Source organism: Paramisgurnus dabryanus, chromosome 6 (genome assembly GCF_030506205.2).
Source record: "Paramisgurnus dabryanus chromosome 6, PD_genome_1.1, whole genome shotgun sequence".
NCBI classification, from domain to species: domain Eukaryota; kingdom Metazoa; phylum Chordata; class Actinopteri; order Cypriniformes; family Cobitidae; genus Paramisgurnus; species Paramisgurnus dabryanus.
In genome coordinates, this window is record NC_133342.1 from 24,508,986 (window position 1) to 24,534,372 (window position 25,387).

Below are 25,387 nucleotides of genomic sequence, written 5' to 3' on the forward strand. Positions count from 1 at the left end.
ACTAAGAATAAAAGTCAACTTTATAATCGTTAATATTCCGAAATAAGACAATTTTGATGACGTATGCAGCCTGAAAATGCGACCTCTGGACATTTGGATTAAGAAAGCCACAAACTCTACTAGAAAACTAGAAAACCCATTTATTCCACGTTAAGGACTGTTAAGAAAAAGTAATAAAAGTATTAATAGAGTCTTATTGATATAGGCTAATTAATATGCACGCATTTGCATATTTAAATCTTTGTTTAAATAAACTATACAAGCTACCATACAACAGTGTAAAGTTCAGTCTGTCTCTGACCACATAGCGTTATAAGCCATACATTGCACCTACAGTAATCCAACATCCTAACCTGCACTGTGGTTTAAAGAGCTCTCAGACGTTTAAATTTGTGATAACATTCAGATAAGATCTTCTGTTGTGCTTTTATAAACCAGAGGCTGTCTGCCTATTCTGTCTCCACCCAAACCCAAAGTACTATATTTACATACTATAAAAATATTTTATTGTATAAACCAGATAGTTTTAATATATAATAACTTTTACAATAGGAAACAATAACAGTATTACTTAATGCAAAACTAATGTTGGCTTAGTTACCTACCTTTACTCTCTGTATTTTGCCATGTTCTGGATTCATCTTATGGTCCTTACACACCGTGACGTTTAACTCTCTGTATTTTGCCATGTTCTGGATTCTTCTTACTGAAAAATAGAGAGAGATAATAATTTATACTCATCACTTTCAAACATCTAAAATTTTAATTAAGTGTTATCCATAGTGATGCTACAAAATTACTTTTTGTTTCATAAAAACGCTTTTAGTCTAAGATACTAACTGTTCTTTCTTACCATGCCATAGTCTGTTGAATAGACAAGGGGCAGTTTCCCAGACAAAGATAAGACTAGTCCTAGACTAAAATAAATATAAGAGCTGTCCAAACTGAAAACAACTTGCACTCTTAAAATACATCAAATTCAAGGCCCTTTGGTTGCCTCAAAATGCACACAAGGCATGTTTTTAGTAAGGCATGTTTGTTAAAACTAGTTATATTTCCTAATTAAACTAAGGCATAGTCCTGGTTTAAGCTAACCTCTGTCTGGGAAACCAGCTCTTAAAGTTCTTTATAGAACAAAACATCTCAACAACGATACTTTTAAGTACCTTTATTTTTAAGATTGCATATATTCTAAAAAAACTGGGTTATTTTAAGCCCAGCATTGGGGCAAAGCCATCTCTGCTGGCCTAAACACTATCCACTGATTTATATTTTTATATTTTATTTCCATGAATGTGTATTAAATGAATCCTATAATAGTCGTTTATCTTTACTTGATTGCTTTTCTCTTGGTTGCGCTGCTTCCAGTAGTGTTTATAACAAAGCATTTTTCCAATCATATTTCAGCCAGTGGCTGACATCATGTGTTGCCAGGGTCAAAGAAATCTGCCTAGGCCTTCAGAATGAACAGTGCTGGCGCCTTCAGCTCAAGATAAATGGCAATCAGATTTCAGGTTGGTGTCACCGGCGCCTTCTAGCTGTCTTTCAATGACGTCAGCATTTTTGCGTCATTTGATTGGATTGACCCCCAGCGGTTTCAAACATACGCAGAAAAAATTCCTGCAAGCGTTCTCCAACTTTATGTAGAGTCACTGAGCACTATTAAATCTCTCCCAGATAAAAAGCAGAACTAACTGTGATGTATGCCATGACTGATTTTGAAGTAAAATATCCCATTGAAATACTTGGTTTCCTTCAGCATAAAGATTAGTTTGTGAGCATGTGACAGCTGTACGCGTTGACATGTTTGGCGAGGACTATTCCTGTGTCCGCTGCTTCAGTCGAACAGACATTCTCAACCCTACAACAAAAACTTATGCCAGAACTTCTAATGGACAGTCTCAACTTTCAGTATAAGGCTCTATGGCGATAGAAAATGACTTATTGTTGTACAACAGAGTGATTGAACTCTTCCTGAGGAAAGAAAGGAGGATTTTTGTTCACAAATAAACCACAGGCTAAAGCCTAGTCCGCACCAAGCGTGCCGCACAAGCCCTGAAAAGTGAAGCCAAAATGTCTCGATCGCCCCCCAGTGACTGGTCCCAGTATAGGTCATAAACCCCGCCTCCCCATGTTATTCAATGGGACTTGAGACCAACTAAACAATTTAATTACACTTCAATTATCTTTTTTCCGAAGCTGGTTTCTCTCATTTACTGTAGTTTTTATCACGCTGATGTAAATTCAAGTGTTTGTTTTTAAAATAAGCTTGTTTTAGTTAGTTATTTAATGCTATAAAAACAGTCACGTCATGATTGACAGCTGTGATATGCATATTCTGCGAGAGCGAGGGCGGGGCCATGCTTTCGCGGCTTTACTTCCTACTGCGCTACTGCGCAGACTCAAGACCCAAGATGTCAGCGCCGTATCGGGACACTGACAGCTTCCCTTTTCACCAATGGAAGAGAGCGAGCGGGCATCGTCCATCTTTTTTTACAGTCTATGGTCCACACAGACACAGGTATTTTTAACACCAGAGTTTTTCCTCCCAAAAATATCCTGTCCACACATGCTCGGTTTAAAAGAAATCTCCGTCCACATGAAAAACCAAAAACACATCAAGCTCTGTCAAGAGCATGCCACCCCAGCAGCCGACGATATAACCCAAAATCGTAAAGCCACCTTGGCCAATCAGAAGCCTAAAGGGGATCGCACACCAGCCGCTCAGCACCGCGCCGTTCTAAATCAACTGAACACATTGTTTTCTATGAGTATACGCACACCGGCGCCGCCAGGTGGCGCCTGTCCGAGCCGCCCAGATGTGACTCTGGAAGTTGCTCAAATCCCTGTCGCGCCACACAGCGCCACTCACATAGTTTAACATTAAATAACATCATATTTGTCCCAAATCATTAACGATTAACATTGGCTGCTAACGTATATTTTGCATTTTGAAGTAGACGCTATCTGACGAAGCTCGCGCTATTTAATGTGTACTTCCGGTTTACAATACCTCCGAGTTGTCCTAGACGCGACGCGGCGTGGTGCGACGCTGAGCTGCGCGGCCGGTGTGCGATCCCCTTAACAAAAGTGACGTCGGAAATCAAAACTCCCCGGTTTTACTGTCTACACGCCAACACCGCAACCGCCGTTTCTTAAAATACTCACCCTGGCAGGGGTTTTCCCAAAATGTTTGGTTTCAGTGACGTCATACTCCGTTTCTGTGTGGAGGAACGGCTGAACCGTGTAAAAAAAAGTCACGGTTATAAAAATACATGTGTCTGTGTGAACAAGGCCTAATGCAGGGGTGCCCAAACCTACTCCTGGCAATAGACTGTCCTGCAAAGTTCAGCTCCAACCCAAATCAAATACACCTGAAGCAGCTAATCAATGTCTTCAGGATCACTTGAAAATGTAAGGCAGGTGTGCTGGATTAGATTGGACCTGAACTCTGCAGGATAGTTGAACGCCAGCAGGATGGGCACCCCTTGTTTAATGCATTTTATTCAGTAAGTCAAGTAATGTCAATTTTGTGAATAGTAAACTTTTGAAAAACTCTTTGCATTACCGTCAACAAAGTAATTTAGTAATTATTTTTGATTCTCCAAAACACTTGGTAAACTTTTTCAAGAAATATTTATGCAAGTTTGACTTCATTTCAAATAAATTTCAAACTTGTTTTGGTATAATATTCGCTGCGTCTCATTTTGTAGTTTCTTTTTTTAATAAAGTAAAATTTGACTTATTTATTGAGGTGTAAAATACAGTAATTTTTATTTTACTTGCATTAAACTGTTGATGTGTTTCTGTTTCCCTGACGTCATGATGGTATTATGAGATGGACTAATTCAGACAGGACACCACTAAAGGCCTAGGGGTGAAATGCACGGACTGCCACTGGTTTTAACCCATTGTTGGGTCAAATATAATCATTTTCTGGGTTAATTTAACCAAACGGTTGGGCTCATCCTTTATTGGGTTTAAAATAAGCAACCAAATAAAGCATGATGCTTATTTTTTATAATAAAAAGAAAATAAATAAAACAACATAATATTATATATATATATATATATATATATATATATATATATATATATATATATATATATATATATATATATATATATATATATATATATATATATATATATATATATATATATATATATATATATATATATATATATTTATACTGTTTTATTTGTCAACAGATCCCCAGCAGTACCTATATGCACAGCCCCAGTGGTTTTTAACTTGTTCCAAATATTGCAAAGTCTTTTTTGTATTTTGTTTAGCCACTCATTTACATTTTAAATGTAATTTACAAATAAATAAATCAACTCCTCATTATAACAATGTCATTCAAATACTTTTTACCTGGTAGCAGTTTACACTATTATGCACAGGTTGCGTTCAACCTGTACTAACTTTGCAGCATTTGTAAATCGGATTTGGGCTCGGTGAACACCAGCACACTAACATCAGGATGAGTGAATCATGCGGTCCTCCACACCCTTGACTCCTCACCCCTCCCCAACAGTCCTCTCACTTTCTTCTCCATTTTCATCATCAATCTATACACTATCAAGTTTTCAGTTTTTCGTTCTTCGAAAATCAGAGTGAGGGATCGCATCGTTGCAGTAGCCTACCTTCAGTTGTGAGTCAACGACACGATAGAAAGTCCGTTGATTTGCATCTATTTGCAAAAAATGGGAGCAGGTGACTTGGGGTTATTGGTCTGACAGACTGTGAGCTTGAGAGCGCGGATGCGCGCACTGACAGACAGATTCAATGCGTATGAATGGCTTTCAAGAAACGCGCGTTCGTGTGTAGATGAGGTATAAAAGTACATCTTGCATTAATGTGTGAGACCTGGCGGTACACTCACTCCATATATATCTCATAATTAAGCTAAACGGGGGTACTTGCAGAACTTTTTACCCCATTATAGTAGGACACAATGCCTGTTCGTCGAGGACACGTTGCGCCTCAGAACACCTTCCTGGACACCATCATCCGGAAATTCGAGGGTCAAAGTGAGTGAATGATTTCCTATTGTGCAATAAACATAATATTATAATCTGCTATTGTTATTATAGTCGTATTATTGGTTATTCGTATTTTTATTTGTTTCCTTGAAGTCTTTGAAAAGTGTAGCATATTGCTAAAACGCGTGAATAATTGGCAATTTTGACACCAGTTTGTTTTGACGGTAAGCTGAAGTAACGTTACCATATTGCGTTATTGTGGTTATTGTGGGATGTTAAGAAACCGGACATATGTTGTAGAAGTAACTATTCTTCATTCATCAAGTTCTCAAGTAAAAGAGCTAACTGATTTTTTGACAGCCTACAGTTTTATTTACTATAATTTACACGTGTATTAACCCAGATAAAACTACTAAATATTGAGGCAATATACCCAACTAAGCCACATACAAAACATGGTAAGTGAAATCTAGTAAAGCCTACTTAAGCATAATATAGTAAATACTATAAAGTATTCTAAAGTATTTTGTAGTATTATCTATTGTGAAATGATAGATACTGTAGTAGTCTATATGTTAATATTTACTGTGGTTTAAAAACTATTGTATCTTTACTACAGTTTACTATACTGTAGTAAAAAACTAAACTTTACTACAGTATTGTTCATGTGGGAACAAATAATGACAAGTTCAATAAAGTTACAAATAATAAGTAATAACAATTGTTATTTAGATATTTTGTAGCATACAGAAAAAAGTGGACCCTTGTGGCTTTTATCTAAATAAGACGATTTATGATTGAAAATCGTATTATTTACAATCACAATTCTGAACCTTCATTTTAAAAGAACGAGGTTTTGTTTGTGTGTGAAAAGCATATTTTTATTTTACAGCTGTGACTTCTGATGATCTTTACTGTAGGCAAAACACAACAATAATGATATCATCAATATTTAATTGAAAGATCTGGTTTTTCATAAACTCTTGTAACTGAGGTAAAGCGACATTCTGGTGTCAGACTGACCAACCCTGCATTACCAAATTATGTACCTATAGTCACGTAAATTTATGATTCTTTTTCCGTGACACTGACACGTTTTTACATGACCGTATATCAAGTATTTCTGTTTGCGTGTCATTGTCACATATTGGTTACTCAACTGTTTTGTTCTATTTTCAAATCATTGTCGCTTCGGTTTAGGGTTAGATTTGGTGTTTGCATTATGATGTCACTTTAAGTATTGGTTTATACATTTTTTTCAGGTTTTTTATATTTTCTGATTTTTAAACCATTGTCGCCTGGCGTAGGGTTAGAGTTGGGTTTGGGTAATGATGTAATTTTATGTAAATCTTACCCTAAACCGAAGCGACAATGGTAAGAAAATGGACAAGGACAAAACAGTTGAGTAACCAATACGTGACAATGACACGTAAACAGAAATATGTGATACTGTCACGTAAAAGAATCACAAATTTACGTGACTGTAGGTACGTAATTTTGTGATACTGGGTTGGACTGACAGCTTGATCTTTTGATATGGTCATGATTTATGTAACCCCCTGGATTTGTTCTATCTTATACCCCATCAGATCGCAAGTTCATCATCGCCAATGCTCGAGTGGAGAACTGCGCCATCATCTTCTGCAATGATGGTTTTTGTGGTATGTGTGGTTATACGCGTGCAGAGGTCATGCAGAAACCGTGTACCTGCAGTTTTTTGTATGGACCACATACTGGAAGACCAGCTGTGGCCCAGATGGCCAAAGCTTTACTGGGCTCTGAAGAAAGGAAGGTGGAGATCTCCTTATACAGGAAAGACGGTAAGCATTATAAATGTTAGACTTGTCAGGCTTGCAATGGTAGTATAATTACAAACATTTCAATACTTTGATATGCTGGTATTGTGATTCTACCTGTATCTTTACAAAAACAAAACTACATCCTTGGATTTAGATTTCTACAATTGTGTAATGTAGGATTAAGGTTTCATATTATCATTGACTATTAAATGACTATTACATAAACTATAACCCTAACCCTTTTTAATATTACCCATTAAAGGGGACATATCATAAAAATCTGACTTTTTGCATGTTTAAGTGCTATAATTGGGTCCTCAGTGCTTCTATCAACCTAGAAAATGTGAAAAAGGACAACCCAGTAACTTTGTTTTGGTAAACCATTCTCTGAAAGCATGTGAAAAAAAATAGAAATTTGGCTCCCCTTGTGAGCTCATTTGCATTTAAAAGGAGACACATGCTATAATAAATTATCTGTTGGGTAATTTAGGCTTAAACTTCAAATATGCATTCTAGAGACACCAAAGACTTATTTTACATTTTTCTTAAAATCTAGTAATATGACCCCTTTAAAGATAATTCTCTAAACATTAATTTTTTTCCATTCTGCCTCATCCCAGTTTATTTAAAAAAAACATTTGATATATGACTCATAAAAATGTCAAATAAATCTTTGTACATAGTGTACCCAGAGTTCTTATGTGAAATTTTAGCTCGAAATACCATATAGATAATTTATTATAGTATGTTAAAATTGACACCCTGTAGGTGTGCGCAAAAATGTGCCGTTTTGGGGTGTGTCCTTTTAAATGCAAATGAGTTGATTTCTGCACTAAATGGCAGTGCCGTGGTTGGATAGTGCAGATTAGGGATGGTATTAATAAAAAAAGATTCCCTTCTGAAATCACAAGGGGAGCCAAATTTCAATGACCTTTTCCACTTGCTTGCAGAGAATTGTTTACCAATACCAAGTTACTGGGTTGATCTTTTTCATATTTTCTAGGTTTATAGAATCACTGGGGACTCAATTATAGCACTTAAACATGGATAAAGTCAAATTTTCATGATATGTCCTCTTTAAATTATACTTTGTGACATTTAATCTGTTCTAATCTAACCAAGCTTGATGTTTAGTCATCTTGGAAGCCATCCTTGTTGTTGGTGCTTTGCTGATAGATGGTGCAATTTCAATTATGTCTATTTCTGTCCACTCCTATTTAAAGACAAAGCATTTCTGGATGATAGATTGATATCCAAGCCAGCTGGGATTTCGAGAATAGGAATAATTGTCATAGAAGACATAACTGCATGAAGGACAATTTCTCACTATTGAGTTTCATAGTGCAATACCCGAGTATTCAAATGTTTGCATAGGCCTACTCTAAGGGCTACATGGCATTGTGCTCTCTAGTGATGCTCTAGAGAGAGAGGCTGATACAATATCAGTTGTGTAAAGATATTCACAATACATACATATTGTTTCAAAGTATCTTCACGAAAAAATATTGCTTAAAGCCCTCAGTAAGCAAGGAGTATGGATGTATTGTAGTAACATTTAAACCAAACAGATATCAAACATCTGTTTTTTAAATACAACAATGATTTGCTCAAACATCTCTGCATCTTAGATTGGAAGTGTATAATAGATTTTTAAAGATTCAAGAAAAGTCAAATCAACAATTATAAATAGAAGCAGAGACAGTATAGAAATGTAGGGAGGTTGAGAGGCAGTATTTTTCCACTGATCCGGATGTTAGGAATACCTCTCAGTGTGACCCTGTGTAACCTAACCACCCTAAATTTCTCAGGTGTACTCAGGCTACATTTAGCCCTTTTGAAATATGAGAGCTCTCAGTCTTCTTTACACTGCTGCCTAAATGTCATTACAGTTTTCCCCTGGTAACACTCAGAATTAGGGTTTAGTGTGGAGCAAACGTCTCAGACGAGTAATTCTCTTTTAATAACTTGTTTCATTACAAACTATATTTGCAGCATAATTACTGAAATTTTTTGTATTCATGCTGTGTCCACACTTACTGTAAGCTTACGTGGACTTTTTTGATGTTATGTACCCTAAATAAAGATGGGGTGGCACTGGCACAGTGGTTCAGTGTTAGCACTGTTGCCTCACAGCAAGAAGGTCCTTAGTTCAAGCTCCGGCTGGGTCGGATGGGCTCTTTGTGTGAAGTTTGCATGTTTTCCTTGTGTTATCGTGGATTTACTCAGGGTAGTCTGGTTTTCTCCCACTGTCTAAAAACATGCAGTTTAGGTAAATTAGATATTATAAATGGTTCCTTCCCAATGTGCATCAACTTGTGTATGGATTAACCGGTTCTTGGCCTCAATATAGCAATATATGCTGAAATGGCATTCAAAATAAATAAACAAGCTAACAAAAATAAAGACGCCAAACGAGGTTCTTCACAGCAATGAACCAAAGAACTGTTGTGCAAACTTTCTTAAAATAACCTTTTCTTTCTGACCTCTCTTCATATAATCAAAAGAACCTTTTGTGAATTGTCATTCAGATGTTAAACATTCTTAAATGAACCATACAGGCAAAAATGGTTCTTCTAGCAAAGTAATTCAAATAATACCTTTATTTTGAATAGGGTACAAAACCATGTCAAAAATTTGCTTACATTTGAGAAGTGTCCTTGAAGTAATGTCCTTGAATCACAAATAGGTAAAAGAAAGGTGTTTCATGTTTGTGACTACTACACTGTCATAAATAAAGGTCCCAAGTTGTCACTGGGGCAGTACTCTTTTAAAAGGTCCTTATATGTACCATATAGGTACAGACCAAGCGTGCCGCACAAGCCCTGAAAAGTGAAGCCAAAACGTCTGGATCGCCCCCCCAGTGACTGGTCCCAGTATAGGTCATAAACCCCGCCTCCCCATGTTACTCAATGGGACTTGAGACCAACTAAAAATTAATTACACTTCAATTATCTTTTTTCCGAACCTAGTTTCTGTCATTTATTGTAGTTTTTATCACACTGATGCAAATTCAAATGTTTGTTTTTAAAATAAGTTTGTGTTTAGTTAGTTATTTAAATGATATAAAAACGGTGGTGTCACGTCATGATTGACAGCTGTGATATCGTGTTATATGTGCATTCTGCGAGGGGGGGGTTTGATTTCGCGGGTTCACTTCCTGCTCACAACTGCGCATGACTGGTCCCGAAATCGCTACTGCGCAGAATCAAGACCCAAGATGTCAGCGCCATATCGGGACACTGGCGGCTTCACTTTTCACAAATGGAAGGGAGCGAACAGGCGTCGTCCATCTTTTTTTTACAGTCTATGGTACAGACCAGTATGTACCTTTGAGGTGCCAATATGAAGTCTTTAGGTACAAAGGTGTAGGGGAGAGCAGGGCACAAATGAACGCTTTTTGACTTTTGCTCTATCATTCAAAAAATATTTAAGTTAGATTAATAATTTTTACACAGTTAATACACACTTCTCTGCTACAAATGAACACTTAAAGTTTGATTGTGTGACCGACCGTTATCATACATTTACACTGAAAATGGCAGGAGTGCAAACGTTACAACTTACCCCATAGGTGGGGATAATTGTAACAGAGGGTTTGTTGTAACACCTACTAGAAATTTTTTTTAAACACAAAAAATGTAATACAATTCTGTCTCTATATACTAAAGGTGGGTATTGTTTATATATCTGCCTATAATACTGTAGATAGATAAATTTTCTTTGTATTCATTATCATTGTATACCTAAGGCTCAATTGTAACCCTGAGTTACAACTAACACTGCTGTGTAAAAATGTTTTCAATCCCAGCTGTCAGTTACAAGTTGCTGACTTGTTTCAAAATGGTGTTATGTTTTAGGTAACAAGACAGTGATTTGGTGACTTAAGGGTCTTTCACATTATAACGCTAATTCTAACACAAACAATCACTATATTAGCGTCCACATCACTGCATGATGATAACGTTATGTTGATTCGCTAACGTGCGCGGCACTCGGGCAAAGCACTTGCCTTTAATGGCATTAACCAATATTGCATATTTCTTGTAATAAAAACTTTTTCAAAAGTTTACATGTCACTAAATATGTAAATATGCTATTCTTGTTTAATTTACACAGCACGTAACCAGAAGATATCCTCAACACACTGTTTGCATTTCTCGTAACTCTACAGTGAATCTAGTAGGTAATCTAATAGACCCTTGTTTGTACACAATGATGACGTGGCAGTGTATGCGCGCGCATTTAAGCAACAGAAGTATGGTAAGAATCAACAGTGAAGCAACACAGACAGAGAAAGTTATTTTAAAAAGTTGACTTTATCAACTTTTTCAACAAAGCTACCAGATCTGTGTATAGTGGAGTGGATAGAAGACGTTAGCAGATGGCCAAAAATAAAGTTGCCAGATACATATATACGTATATTAGTATATTATATTAGTGCAACCAAACGCAACAACCAGACATTTACACATTTTGATGCTAGGAAACCATTTTAATAAACTTACTGAGTTGCTAACACGTTAGAACCAATGGGGAATAGTTTTTTTTGTTGCCTATATGTGCACGCAGGCTATTTGATCACGTGAGCTGTTAAAGGGTCTATATCTTACCTTTTGGTGTACTCAATGTGGTAAGAAAAAGGATTACGTAGTAAATTTCACAGCAACTGCATCAGCGCTGGATACAATTTTATGTTATGAACCTCAGCAATGAGCTTCTCCACAGTGTTATCTGTCTTTTCAAATGCACGTGCACTTGAAGTTCAAATAGATTTGATTGGCTGTCAATGACTACGTTTACATGCTGTAAATATTCGGGTTATGATCAGGTTAAGGTCGGGTTTCGGGTTTCTGAAACATTCGGAATAATCCGTTTACATGCGTGAGCAGAGAGAGTTACCCCTGTATACATGGAATTGGCAATATCCCGATGTAAACTGTGATTAAAAGGTAAATGCGGTGATTTTGCGTGGCTCACTATTGCGCAATGCGGTTTTACCGCCTTCATTTACTAAAATAAAATTATTATTTAAATCCAGAACAAGCTGCACCGATGTAGAAGCAGGGTAGGCTAAGTTACATGTCTTTCCTTTTATGAGAAAAAGATTAACAAGCTATACTAGGCTTCAGCTAAATATACTTTTGAAAAAAAAAATTAATTGAAGAACGATTTTCTAACAAGAAGGTTTTTTAAGTGCATATTTACAGAGCATCGGTAAATACAGAACACAACAGTGTCTTAAAGAAATTAAAATTAGACAGTATTCATGCAACTATAAATGTACAAAACGAATGCAATAGCTTACAGAAGGCAATTAATATTTATTTATGGCATTTTCAATAATATATTAGTAGATAAATTAACATCTATAAAGTATGAAAACGAATAAATCATTATTTTGGCTAAATTAAGCTGGATGGATAATTTTTATAATTGTCATCCTTTCAGAACAAGCTTAGGCTATATGCTATCTATAATAACTTACATTATATTCTGAGTGTTACTTGGCCGAAAATATGTAGAAATACATGCAAGTAAAAAAGTACAGAACAAAAATGTTTACCTCACGCGGATAGAACGAAAAGCCGTTAATTAAGCGGACTGAGAACGTGCAGAAACAGTGGAGTCGGCAGATGATCACCAATGTTCATAATGTTTCACGCAGGTACTGTTGATGATAAACTTTCATATCTAAATGTCAGGTATATTCAGTCAGTTAATAATAAAGCCGCCGGCGTTATTGCAACATCCTTATCCACGGAGCGGACGCTGTGTACAAAGAAAAAACCTAAGGTTTTTATTTTAAGTGGTTTTAATGCTGGTAAGCAATCAGTTATATTATGCCACTTTGTATTTGTGTTGATCAGTTAAATTAAAGTAATTTTAATCTTAGAAACTGCATCAAGATGCAGACGACGCTACAGTTATTCTGTCATCTTTAACTTTTTCACACATTCACTGTATTTAACGAAATATGAATAGCATAGTAGCCTATTACATTTTGAATTCAAATTCACGCAAAAAAAAAAAAACAAGTTACTCTCATAACTATTGCCAATCTATTTGGCCTTATTATACATGTATGCTTTGAAAAACAAGAATAGCTATATAATAATTTAACGTGAAAAACGCGGTTGTTGCAATTGATTTCCTCCTCGCTCTAAGTGTGGCGCATCTCTCTCGCCATGCTTACCTCTACTCCCTGCGGGGTTTTTTTGGCGCATACAAGAAGTTTCTCTACTCAAAAGACCAAGATTCCTTGCGAATAGAACATGCGCAGTACACAAATCAATGTTCCTTTTGATGGGAATATCCCGATGCGCGTTTACATGACCAAAATGTCGGGTTAGAAAAGAGGTAACCCAGGGGTAATATTCGGGATTTTAAAAACAGGAATATGAGCATATTCGGGTTTTTGCCGGTGTTTACATGGACGTCCGCGACCGGGTTATTGCTAATATTCCGGATTTGAACGGGTTATTGGCTGCATGTAAACGCAGTCAGTTGTTTATCGTTTATCAGTTGGAAAAAATCGCCCAGAAAGGGATCCCAACGACACCGTTCATTGTATCTTTATAATTATAGTTGTGGTGTGAATTCCGCCATTCTCTCTAATATAAAACCATTTCAAAACTATATTTTTATAGTTATCGTTATCATGTGAACGGCCAATTAATTTGTGCCCCGCTCACCCCTACTTTTTAAAAGGATTTCTAACAGTGTCTACTAAATCCTTTGGAAATAAATATGTGTGTTTATTGAAAAGTACATACTCATGAGATGAAACATTGAATATTTACTTTAATAATATTGACTTTGTTAGTGAAAATGACTAGTTTTGTGGTGAACAATACATAATGCAAATCAATCCACAAGTTGTTTAATTTTTGGTCTTTTCGTAATCTTTAAGTTCGTAATCTAAAAATGTACTTCCCTTTTTGAACTTCGGGCTCTTTCTGATGATGAGTCTGCTGTCAGCTTCGTTTCTGAATGAAATGCCTTCGTTTTAAGATCAAAATTCATTTTGACGTAAAAAAGCCACATCCTCATATGTTTCAAATTCAATATTCCGTTTTTCTCTGAAATACACCACAACAGTTGTGAAATTCCAGTTCATGCAGATTTTAAAATATAAGCAAGAAGATGGTGTGGAAATCTGTAGGTGGCTACTGTATAGTCCAAAGTGCCATTTATTACTTAAAACTAATGAAGCTGTCATGGTCAGTAATAACATCTTACAGTTTGGAGAGGGCTAATGCACAATTACCTGCTGGAAGGACACATGAAGAGTTCCTCTGAGGGAGATTTGAAGGATAATGGTGTTTTAGTGAAATGCTCCAACCTTAAACCCTTATTGGAATAATGTACTAAAATAATATGTGATGAGAAAAGTTGTATAACTGGCATAAACAGCAGTTGTGTTTTATGAAGTTGAAAAGCTGACATCTTGTTAAATTTCCCAATCCACCTCTGCCTGTTTTCCCATAATGGCACGTTTGTTGTGGCAATGATCTTTACCTCTGAAGACAGTCCTTGAGAAGGACTTTCAATGCAAAGCATGTAACTAATGGTGGCTGTTCCAATAATCCTCCGGCACAAAAGAGTAATGCTCAAGTCGTCTCAATTAGCGAATACTCATCTCTCTTTAAAGCCTTTTGGTCCTCCGAGGTTTAACTATGGGGGAGTAATTGTGAACTGCATAAAGCATAGCCGATTCTCAATTAATGATGACTCCTGGGGCAGATTGTGTTCATGCAGTAAACAATCTAGCAATGACTTTTAATAGAAGCTCTCGGTTTTAAACTTATCTCACATCTTAACTTTAATAAATTATCGAACCTCATTAGTTTGCAGTTAAAATGCATAACAATAAGGTCGTCGTTTCTTCACTTAGAAAATGAAAGGTTATGTTTTACTACTTATAACAACATTTCTGCCGAGTAATGAGAATGAAATCTAATCAATTTTAATGGCGCAGCATACATGACCTATTTAGGAGCTAAGCAGGGAGAGGTTCAATGGAGACCCTCCAAGTTCCACAGAAGACAGAGGACGACCCTGACCATCACTCTTCATATTCTGGTAATGATCTCCACTGCTATAATTAGACAAGGTAATGACTTCAGCCGTCTCTGGGAGTTAATTATTTAAATGTCCGTTCTTTATCCCTGAGCTCTCATTGGACAGTTTCGCCAAAAAGTCCTCCACAGAGTTTCAAATTGGGAGCTTGTAGTTCCAGCTGCTGACAGATATCATTGACAAAGTTACATTTGCTCACTACTTAACAGACAGAAAATCTCAATCTATCAGCAGTGTCTTCTTGTGCATAGTGTCATGTAGATGGTATCCGCGGGCTTTGCTGTTTAGTTGCTAAGTTGTGATGTGCGGTTGCTTGCTGGCAAATGTCCAAAATCCCAGGGGAGTGTTAATATGGCTTGGATTACACCTTCAATCTGTCCAGCAGGTGAAAACCATAAATTCAATTACTAAAGGTAAACAACCACCTAATATGAGATTATTCTGTGTGTTCGTAGCACAAAGTTCTTGTTGAGATTTGATCAAACTGATTTACAAGAAGAACACTATATACTGAAACCTTTTTGATTTATTGACAAACCATAGCTGCCAGTGTAACACAAACCTCAGCAGGCGTGTTGTATTGGTTGCTTACCTGAGAGGAGTCACGAACAGGCCAGCAGTTTAGCGCAAACCTCAGGCTGTGATGCAGATTTGCATACCATTTGTTTTATCATATTCAAATGCTGTGAGTAAATCGGAAGAACCGAGAAGGTCGAGGAAATTTACTGGAAGTACTACATATCACAGTCTGAATATTACTGAAGCATTTATTAAGCAAGCATAAATACAGCCTATCTCACAAACATTAGAGTAATACGTTTATAAAATAATCTGCCAAATTGCTCTGGTTTTTGATTACAAATAGTACTCATCTAGTTACTCTTATTTAACCATACTTAAATCCATTACGCTTAATAATGCAGATAATTGCCTATATTCTTTACATAATTATTCACAAGAGGAAAAACATCGGAAAGAAACCCACTTGTAGCACTTCACATACATTATATCAGGACACTAAGTGCCCAATTAATCTGCAACTGAGAAACCCTCGTGCCTTAGATAACCCAAAGCCTCAAGATTTTTATCAATTAATGTTTCCTATCCGTAACATCCATTTCCTAGAAAAATAGCATGTGGTTTTTTCAATTCAGTGTCCATTGCTGTGGGATACAATATGTTGCTGAAAGCACAGGATGAATGTAATAGGAACAGTGCATCTAAACCACATCCTTATGGAGTGGATGCAAGAGGGTAGAGACAAAGATGTGGGGGTGTGGCTGGCAGGCTTTAGAGGCCCTAAATCCCATTATTAATTTCAGTTTTCTATGGTGCTTATGTTCTTATGAAAACAATACAATTTCCTCTGGTGGCATTAACCTCTCTCGTCCTAACAGATGCCTCTGTCCTTGGTACTGAAGAAGTCCAAATCCGATTTAGTTTGTAAGGTTTGCAAATGAAAGTTTGCCTTTTTCTATTGATGTTTTTACATTTTGCAAATATTTAGTTTACAGTTTTTATGATATGTATGCAGAAATGCACGTTTAATGTCTCTTTTGCTAATTATACATTTACTTTGTCAATGGCCGGGTCAAACTTACTTCCATCACGTTACTGCTTACCAACATGTTACATCTTTTCGATATAAAGTACATTTGGGGACATATAATCTGTATACAAACAAGGCAGAATTTATGTTCACCTATACTGGTTTACAATCTCATACCCTCTGAAGTTTATGACACATGAGATGTCAAGGTTTGGGGCCATGAAGCAGCAGATGGTTATGCAGTCCGCTACTGTGTTGTACAGTAGCAGATGCCACTGGTATGAATGAAATGATTTAAATAGGAATGTTTCTATCTTTAATCCCTGAGAGACGGCAGTTGTGTTCCCCATCCCATTCGTGTCCTTTCTGTCCTTGACATTCTTTGCTTTAAAGCACACCTAAACATCAGTACTGATGGCTGACCAGTCTTGCACAGAGAGGGATTGATTGGTTTGGCATTGTGAAGAACTGGAACCACAGTGCCATTGTGGGTCAAGTATCAGTTTCCACTGTAAACATTCAGGGCTCACAACAGTGCCAAGCCGGTTACCTTAGATCATTCTGTATACCTTGCTTGTTATTGACTGTAGTAGCGCTGAATTTACAGATGGTAAATATCTGTGACAGGACATAAATACACTTAAATACTGTAATGATAGCATTGCTTGCATTAAATGTGAAAAAAACATTTTGAGAAACTAGTGCTGTGTGGTGCCCTCTAGTGTTGGATAAGAGACTTTACTGAAAGCAATTGCCTTACATATTCTAATCTCCTAGTTGCAGGTCTCACATCTTACAATCCTCAAACAAACATAACATTTGATAATTAAAGTGCTTTATTTTTTCGTTATTAATATAATTTTTTTTTTTTGTAGTTGTATAGTTACTTTGACACCATTAGCATCAACCCTGACTGATGCTAAAACCCATATAAAGTAGTTAAATATTCTGATGTTTTCATCTACTCCACACAGGTCTATGTTTGCAGTGTCTTGTAGATGTGGTTCCATTAAAAAACGAAGATGGCTTAGTCATCATGTTTATCCTAAACTTTGAGCTTGCAGACCAGCTAGACAGATCCCTGGGCAGCTCACCGAACAGAGACATCGACTACAAACTCCCTATACCCTGGCTCTCTAGAGGTACTAAAACATGATTGACAGATTTGTTTGGTTATTAAAGATATTAAGGATGTATTTTCACAGAACGTTCTTTACATTATGTTAAATTATTTTTATGTAAAAAACAGTGAATCACAAAAAATGACTTTTGCTAGGTTTTCATTATTTTGTAAATCAGTTTGGTGTGTTTCATAAACTGATACAATTGCATTGCTTAGTTATACTGTAAGTCAGTGTTTCTCAACTCCAGTCCTCGTACTGCTGTAAGTCATTTACCAAATGCTTAACTCTTTCGCCGCCATTCATGGGTTATCTCGTCAATTATGAGTTAATATTTACCTGATAAATATGCCTTTTTGAAGAATTTCTATGGAAAGGTGTAATAACGCTTTTATTTCGAATTTATTAAAAACTAAAGCAAAAAATTGATTTAATGAATTTTTTAACTGCATTCATGTTTGATAATCGTTCTGAGTCTGATCTCTAATATAAATTCCTTTTAAAAACGCAATTTTTCAGCTTTTTTCTCAAAATGTTTTTGAAGAGAAATGTCCATATTTCAGTGGTTAAATTAAGTGGAAAAAAGTAAATATATAATTAAACGTTTTTTTTTCCCGTTTTGTTTGTTTGTTTTTTTGAAAGCAGAGGGTCTGTTATTTCATTTGATTTATTTGTATGTTTATATATTCATAGAAGAATATTTTCCTCCAAAGAATTTTTTGAAACTTTTGTCACAATCACAAAAAGGCTGCCGGCGAACAAATTAAGTGTAAATGGAATACTACATACATAACAAATAACTCGTCTCATCCAATTTATCTCAGCAAGAAGACGTCGGCTCAGGCTTTCCATGCCTCTGCTCCGCTCCCTAAGCAAACAGTCTCTTCATGAAGATGCCGAAAGGGGCTACCTCCAGCAGATGCCACACATGGGCCACGAGTCAGTAGCCCTTGACAAACTCCTGTCTATGCCAGAACGTTCTGCATTAGGGGGATCTGAGGTTTTGATTTGGGAAGAAAAGGCCCAGACAGAGACCGATGGTGAGCCACAGCCATCAGAAGCATCCCCTCCCCTTCCTCAGGGCTTTTCTCAGTCCTCCCCACGTTTGCCCAACCTCGCGTCAGGAGCATCCCCATCCAGCTGCAACATGGCCCACAGTCGCTCCTGCGAGAGTCTTGGCGACATGCGGCCTTCGGCCTCCACCAGTGACTTCAACTGGGACAGAAAGCTGCCCGTCAGACCCAGCAGCACAGGTGATGAGAAAAGAAGGAGACATTATTCAATCAAAATGAAAGCTAGTTGCTTTATATACACATTGGGGCTGTTTCCCGGATGGTTATATTAGGACATTTGAGTAGTTTTTAAAAACATACATTACAAAAACTACTGTATGGCATTGGCAATGTATATAAAATGTACACAAAAGTAACAGATACTCAGAACGACTATATTTGTTATCCGTTGCTTTCAGGTGCCATGAACCGCAAAGCTAGTTTACAGAATGCTTCAGACTCAGATCTCAATCGGCTCCGGACTTCAGTTCGGGCCCCCCAGATAACACACAACCTTATAGATATGAAGCCGGATCCCTTAATCGCTGTTCCGCCCAGTGAGATTGACATCATCGCCCCATGCAAACTGATAGATCGGACACATAATGTCACAGAGAAGGTCACTCAGGTGAGTTACAGTTTTTGGTATGTATTGAAACAAACGCACACCTTCTAGAAGTACAAGTTAGATTAACAATTTCGTAAAACAATGGTGAAGGGTCAGATATAATAAACTGGGTGTGCAGTTATATTTTCTTTTGACAGAATGGTCTTTCACAACATATTAGTGTACTGTAGTATCATTTGACTCTGTCCCTAATCTCATATATTAAAAAACATGTTGCTGTAGTTTACCGGTCTTTTGATTCAGTGTATCCAGATGGTGTCAGTACAAACAGCCTTTTTTGTAATACCTGTGTGCAAACTTTCAAACACAGGTGTCTCAACTTCTAACACAGGATTTTAAGCTATACACTCAGGGCATCGCCCAAAGCAATGTAGGTGCAAGTGCCATTCACCTGCGTTTAAAGCTCCATTTAGTTTTCGTTTCACACACAGGAATAGCAAGAGTTAATGCAGTATCTTGGTGGTGGTCATATTGGTGACACCTGCACATGGCTGGCTGAACAGATACTTTCTCAGTATTCCTGTTTGAAGGGCATTCCAACAAAGCCCAGAGAGAAGGAGGTCATGCCAGAGGTCACATGGCACATGCCGCGAGGTGTACTTCCATTTTCAGCTGAGCTATCTGGATGCCCATGACAGAAAGATCTATAACTCTACACCCAAGCAGCCATTAGTGTTCATGTGGGTGTGTGCTCACAGTTGCTTATTCATTTGTCTGTGTTTGGACCCAAGTGCTGTTGAAATAATCAGGATTTTGTTGTTTAATGTTTTGGTTTAATTAGCTGCGGCTTATCAACCAGCTAAGAAAATTAAAAAAGAGAGATTGTGTCTTTTGGCATGTCTATAGTGATATACCGTTAACATAACAGCAATATTAAACGTTATGCTGTGACCTACATGCACTGTATTTCCAGTCCCATACTGAATCTGTGGATTTTTTCACATTTTCTGGGTTGATTTTTTGTACAAATTTGCATAATTCTATGAATGGATTTAAACATGGTAAGTGTGCACTGTAAAAAAATATTTTCGCACACATTTTTAAAGGGGCCACGGCATGAAAATCTGACTTTTTTCACATTTAAGTGCTATAATTGGGTTCTTTTATCAACCTATAAAATGTATAAAAGATCAACCCAGTAACTTAGTTTTGGTAAACCATTCTCTGCAAGCACAAGAAAAAATAGGTCATTGAAATTTGGCTCTCCTTATGATGTCATAAGGAGATCTTATTATAACAATACCGCCCCTTAATCTGCACTATCCAACCATGGCACAGCAATTTAGTTCAGATAGAAAGAGAGAGACAAAAAAATAATTGACAGCACCATTGAGTTTGAATTGCAAAAAACCACCATCATTGCGATCAGTGCTTACATTTCTTCAGCTCATTTGCATTTTAAAGGACACACCCACCCAAAACGGCACATTTTTGCTCATACCGACAAAGTGTGAATTTTAACATGTTATAATAAATGATCTACTGTATATGGTATTTTGAGCTAAAACTTTACATATGTGCTCTGGGGACACTAAAGATTTATTTGACATCTTAAAAAAGTCTTGTGACATGGCCCCATTTAAGGCTAATCAATTCATTTCAACTGTATTGACTAAGTTGCTGTAATTTATAAAATAAATTTGACATAACTAAAGCAAATTCAACTTGATTTAATAAGTTACAGAAATGGATCACTTTTGTAGATAGTTGAATGACTTAAAATCCTAGTTGGTTAAAAATTAAGTGCTTTTTGTGTGTTAGAGCAGAGAATGCTATAGTTATTGGTAGCTGTACGTATGATGAAACAGTTCAACAAGTGGCATCTATATCTAACATAACATTCATTCACATAGACATGCTCAAATATAATAGGGCTTTGGGTGTGTTGTACTGTACTTATGTCTATTGTAGCTGCTGGAAATTAATTGCTGGTGTCTGTGCCAGGGAAACATTTGACCTCTGACTCTCCTTAACACTGATTGATGGCTCATTCTGATGAATGTAATGCTTTGGGGGACAGAGGGAAACCTCACACCCTCCTCTACCTCTGTCCCACCCCTCACAGAAGTGGCAACTCTCTGGAGCTTCTCCCCTGAGTCCCAACCCACTTAAAATGTCATTAGCTCATTAATCACAGCGGCCCAGTCACAGGAGCACAGTGTTGAGCTCTCGCCCGACCTGTGGGAACAACAACACCTTTCTTATTGGAGTCTGGACAAAAACTGTTCATTTCAAACAGATGCAGCATTGATGCAGTACAGTATTTACAGTACTGATAGAGGGGCATGTGACCATAAACCAGAACATTTAAATGTTGACCCCTCAAGTACTCGTTCCCCTGGTTGGATATCACTGGTTTGTAGAAATATGCTTTAGGCTGCAAAACAGTAGAACATATTCAGAGCACATTTTATTTTTATCTCCCACTCTTGTCATATTCTCTGTTACCTAACCAGGTGGGGAAAGGCGGATGATTACATACTGCACTGCTTAGCATGTGTGGGATTCTCTCTGAGTTTGTTTTTCAGGGAAAGCCCATTTGATCAATAACTTTTATCTCTGAGATAATAAGCTCACTCATTCCACATCCACATACTCCTCCACCCACTGCTGTGCATTGTCACAGTTACTCATAACACTAATGTCTTGAATGTAAAGATATTTGATCAATTGAAGTTTGAATGATATGCCTGTACATGCATTGATATTTTGTTTGATTTATACGTGGTGTTATATCAGATAGGAATGGAGATGAGCTTTGGAATGTTGTTTTGTTTTTCTGCAAATTGATATAATTTATTTATTGAATAATTTAAATGTTAAAGGAATATTCCACTTTCATAAAAAAATCCAGATAATTTACACACCCCTGTGTCATCCAAGAAGTTGATGTCTTTCTTTGTTCAGTCAAGAAGACATTAAGTTTTTTGAGGATAACATTCCAGGATTTTTCTCAATTTATAGACTTTAGTGAACATCAACAGTTTCAATGCAGTTTACAATTGCAGTTTCAAAGCAGCTTCAAAGGGCTCTAAACAAGCCCAACCAATGCATAAGGGTCTTGTCTAGCTAAACGATCATCACTTTCGGCAAGAAAAATAACCACAACTTCTCTTCTTGCACCAGACGTGTGACGTGCCAGCGCGACCGTATTGAGTAATCAAGTCGAAAAGTTACACATGATGTATGCAAAACTATTGCTCTAGTGTTTACAAGTGTGGAGAAAGATGACTGTTCCGACGTTATTGTATGTGAAATGATACTAATTAACTCTTTCCCCGCCATTTACGAGTTATCTCGTCAATTAAGAGAAAACATTTCTCTGCCAATGCCGCTTTCCTAATGAGCTTTTACGGTAATTTGCAAAATTCCACTGTTCTTCTGCTCTTACCCAATTGTTAAAAAATTGAAGCAATAACTAATTTAACAACATTTTAAACTCTGTGTATGTTTTGATCATCATTCTGAATCTGATCTCTTACAAAATTCCTTTACAAAAATGCAATTATTTTAACTTTTTGCTCAACAATTTGGTAAACCTACCCATATTTATAAAAATAGAACAAATGAAGAAAGGATGAAATGTTTTTCCGTATTGTTTGTTTTTTGTTTGCTTGAAAGCAGAAGGTCTGTTTTTTCTTTGGATATATTTGTATGTTTATATATTTATAGTAGAACATTTTCCTGGAAGGCATTATGTGAAACTTTTGTGGAAGTCACAAAAAATGCTGGTGGGCAACTTTTCAAAAAAGGCTTAATATCTTTGTGTCACTTTATTGTTTAAAATGGTCTGCAAATGTGCGTTTCACATATGTAATGCGTGGCTTTTTGACGTAATTAAGAAATAGGTATGGTTGCGCTGCTGCGTCACACGGATGACATAAGGGTGAGTTAATTATTTGGTTTTTCTTTTATGAAAGTGGAATAAGCTAAGTTACATAATTTAAAGAATTACTTGCATTTACGACACAATGAAACTTTATACAATTCAAATTAAATGTATTTATATAGTGCTTTTCACAATTTATAATCTGGACACATGCATCTATTAATCTCATTTCATGATTTGATATCTTACTTATCTTACTCTTTGAGGAGTTGGCCTATTTACAGTTAATGAGACGACATGGACGGAGAATCTACTGTCTTCCTTATTTATATAACAATGACATTTCACCTTTATTTTCACTCCTATCTGTTGTTATTTTCTTTTCCTTTTTTGAAAACTCTAAAAACGATCCGATCCGATTCTGATACCAAAATTCTAAGTATCGATACCGATACATGCCGATCCGATACCACTGTAGTTTTCTTAACCATTTTTAAATTATAATAATTAATAATAATTAGTTACATTTATATAGCGCTTTTCCAGTGCTCAAAGCGCTTTACATATGAATGGGGGAATCTCCTCAACCACCACCAATGTGCAGCATCCACCTGGATGATGCGACGGCAGCCATATTGCGCCAGAACGCCCACCACACACCAGCTTATTAGTGGAGAGGAGACTGAGTGATATAGCCAATTAGTATGAGGGATGATTAGTAGGCCAATGGGCAAGTTTGGCCAAGATGCCGGGGCACACCCCTACTCTTTTTCAAAGGACATCCTGGGATTTTTAATGACCACAGAGAGTCAGGACCTCGGTTTAACGTCTCATCCGAAGGACGGTGCTTTTTTTGACAGTATAGTGTCCCCGTCACTATACTGGGGCATTAGGACCCACACAGACCACAGGGTGAGCACTCACTAACACCTCTAACAGCAGCAACCTGGTTTTCCCAGGTGGTCTCCCATCCAAGTACTGACCAGGCTCAGCCCTGCTTAGCTTCAGTGGGCAAGCTGTCTTGGGCTACAGGGTGATATGGCTGCTGACAATAAAATTGCAAGCACACACACAAAATGTTAAATGTGTGTAGTGCTTTCTGCTAATTTTAAATGTAAAATCCAATATAAGAACAATAGTAATTGTTAATCATGGCAGTGTTTAAGAGAACATATAATAGGTACGTTTGATCAAATAAGTATATGCTAAATATATTTTCCTTAATTGCTGTCACAGTAAAAAAGTTTTAGTGTGCAAATGGTTATTTTGGGAATTATGCGCTTGACCGGATCTTTTATGCACATCCCGAGTGCAGAATTAATGGGCCTACAGTAAATCATCCTGTACACTACCTTTATGGGCTTCCTAGGTGCAGAATTGATGCACTTGAATCATCCTCATATGGGAATTCTCGCACTGCAATGGAAAGTTTATAACTGTTAAAACACAAAGTAAAGATATGTGTGAGGTGCTCAGCACATCGTGAATTGCATCCATCCAACGGCTTACTGAGACTATAAAATCAGATCTTTAAAATAGCCTACAGTTATTGTGTTTGCGAATGACGCGTTTTATCCGTCAGCTTCACAAGTGGATTAACCCAGTTGCAAGTACAGTGTTTCTGTGAACCTAAATGTCTTTAAATGTGCGTTTGCCCGATACGGATCCAGAATATCTTATCGGACATTCCTACCCACAACAGGACAAACATGTCGTCATCTGAGACAACATAGTGACGAAATGCGGTTTGTAGAGCAGATTGTCCGATTAGGGCTACTGTACAGTAGAAACGTGTGGCTCTAAATGGCGACTTCCATGTAAGGGGACCTGTGGTGTATGTAAATAAGAATGGCTCATTCTAAGGTAATAAAAACATATTGTCAGGGATTTGCAGGAGAGAACCCAAATGCAGACGATGTCAGAGGTGAACTGAAAACACTTTATTAACAGACACAAAACAAAGGCCCACGTCGAGGCAAACAGTATAGACAGACACAAAAACACTAGACTTGACAATAAAACTCTACTAGATACTTGACTGGAATACATACGACTAGATCACACGGACAATACAAAATGAACCTGCACAGAACTAATGCTGCGTTCCAGGCAGGTTTTTAAACCCGTGAGTTACGACTTCAAAACCACGACTCACGACCTTATGCGTTCCAGGCAGCCCGTAACTCGTGTTTTTACAACCTTCTACCGGTGAAAGTGCACTGGAACGGCAGTCAAACCCGTGACTTCCCACCCGTGAACTCGTACTAGATCAATGTACTCCCAGTTCAGAGTCGTGAGGCGTGGTTTTGAACTTGTGAGTTACGGGTTACGGGTTGCCTGG

General features: G+C 37.1%; 1 protein-coding gene across 1 annotated transcript in view; it reads left to right on the plus strand.

Annotated features, from left to right (window-relative positions):
- The first annotated feature begins 4,809 nt into the window (after nucleotides 1-4,809).
- The window catches only part of kcnh2a (potassium voltage-gated channel, subfamily H (eag-related), member 2a), a 45,449-nt gene continuing 24,871 nt past the window's right edge, over nucleotides 4,810-25,387 (plus strand). Inside the window, exons 1-5 of the mRNA XM_065276267.1 lie at nucleotides 4,810-5,037; nucleotides 6,579-6,809; nucleotides 17,391-17,558; nucleotides 18,362-18,790; nucleotides 19,009-19,217. Of these exons, the coding sequence (XP_065132339.1) occupies nucleotides 4,962-5,037; nucleotides 6,579-6,809; nucleotides 17,391-17,558; nucleotides 18,362-18,790; nucleotides 19,009-19,217 (1,113 nt within the window). The 5' untranslated portion in view covers nucleotides 4,810-4,961. The remainder of the gene's footprint in view (nucleotides 5,038-6,578; nucleotides 6,810-17,390; nucleotides 17,559-18,361; nucleotides 18,791-19,008; nucleotides 19,218-25,387) is intronic.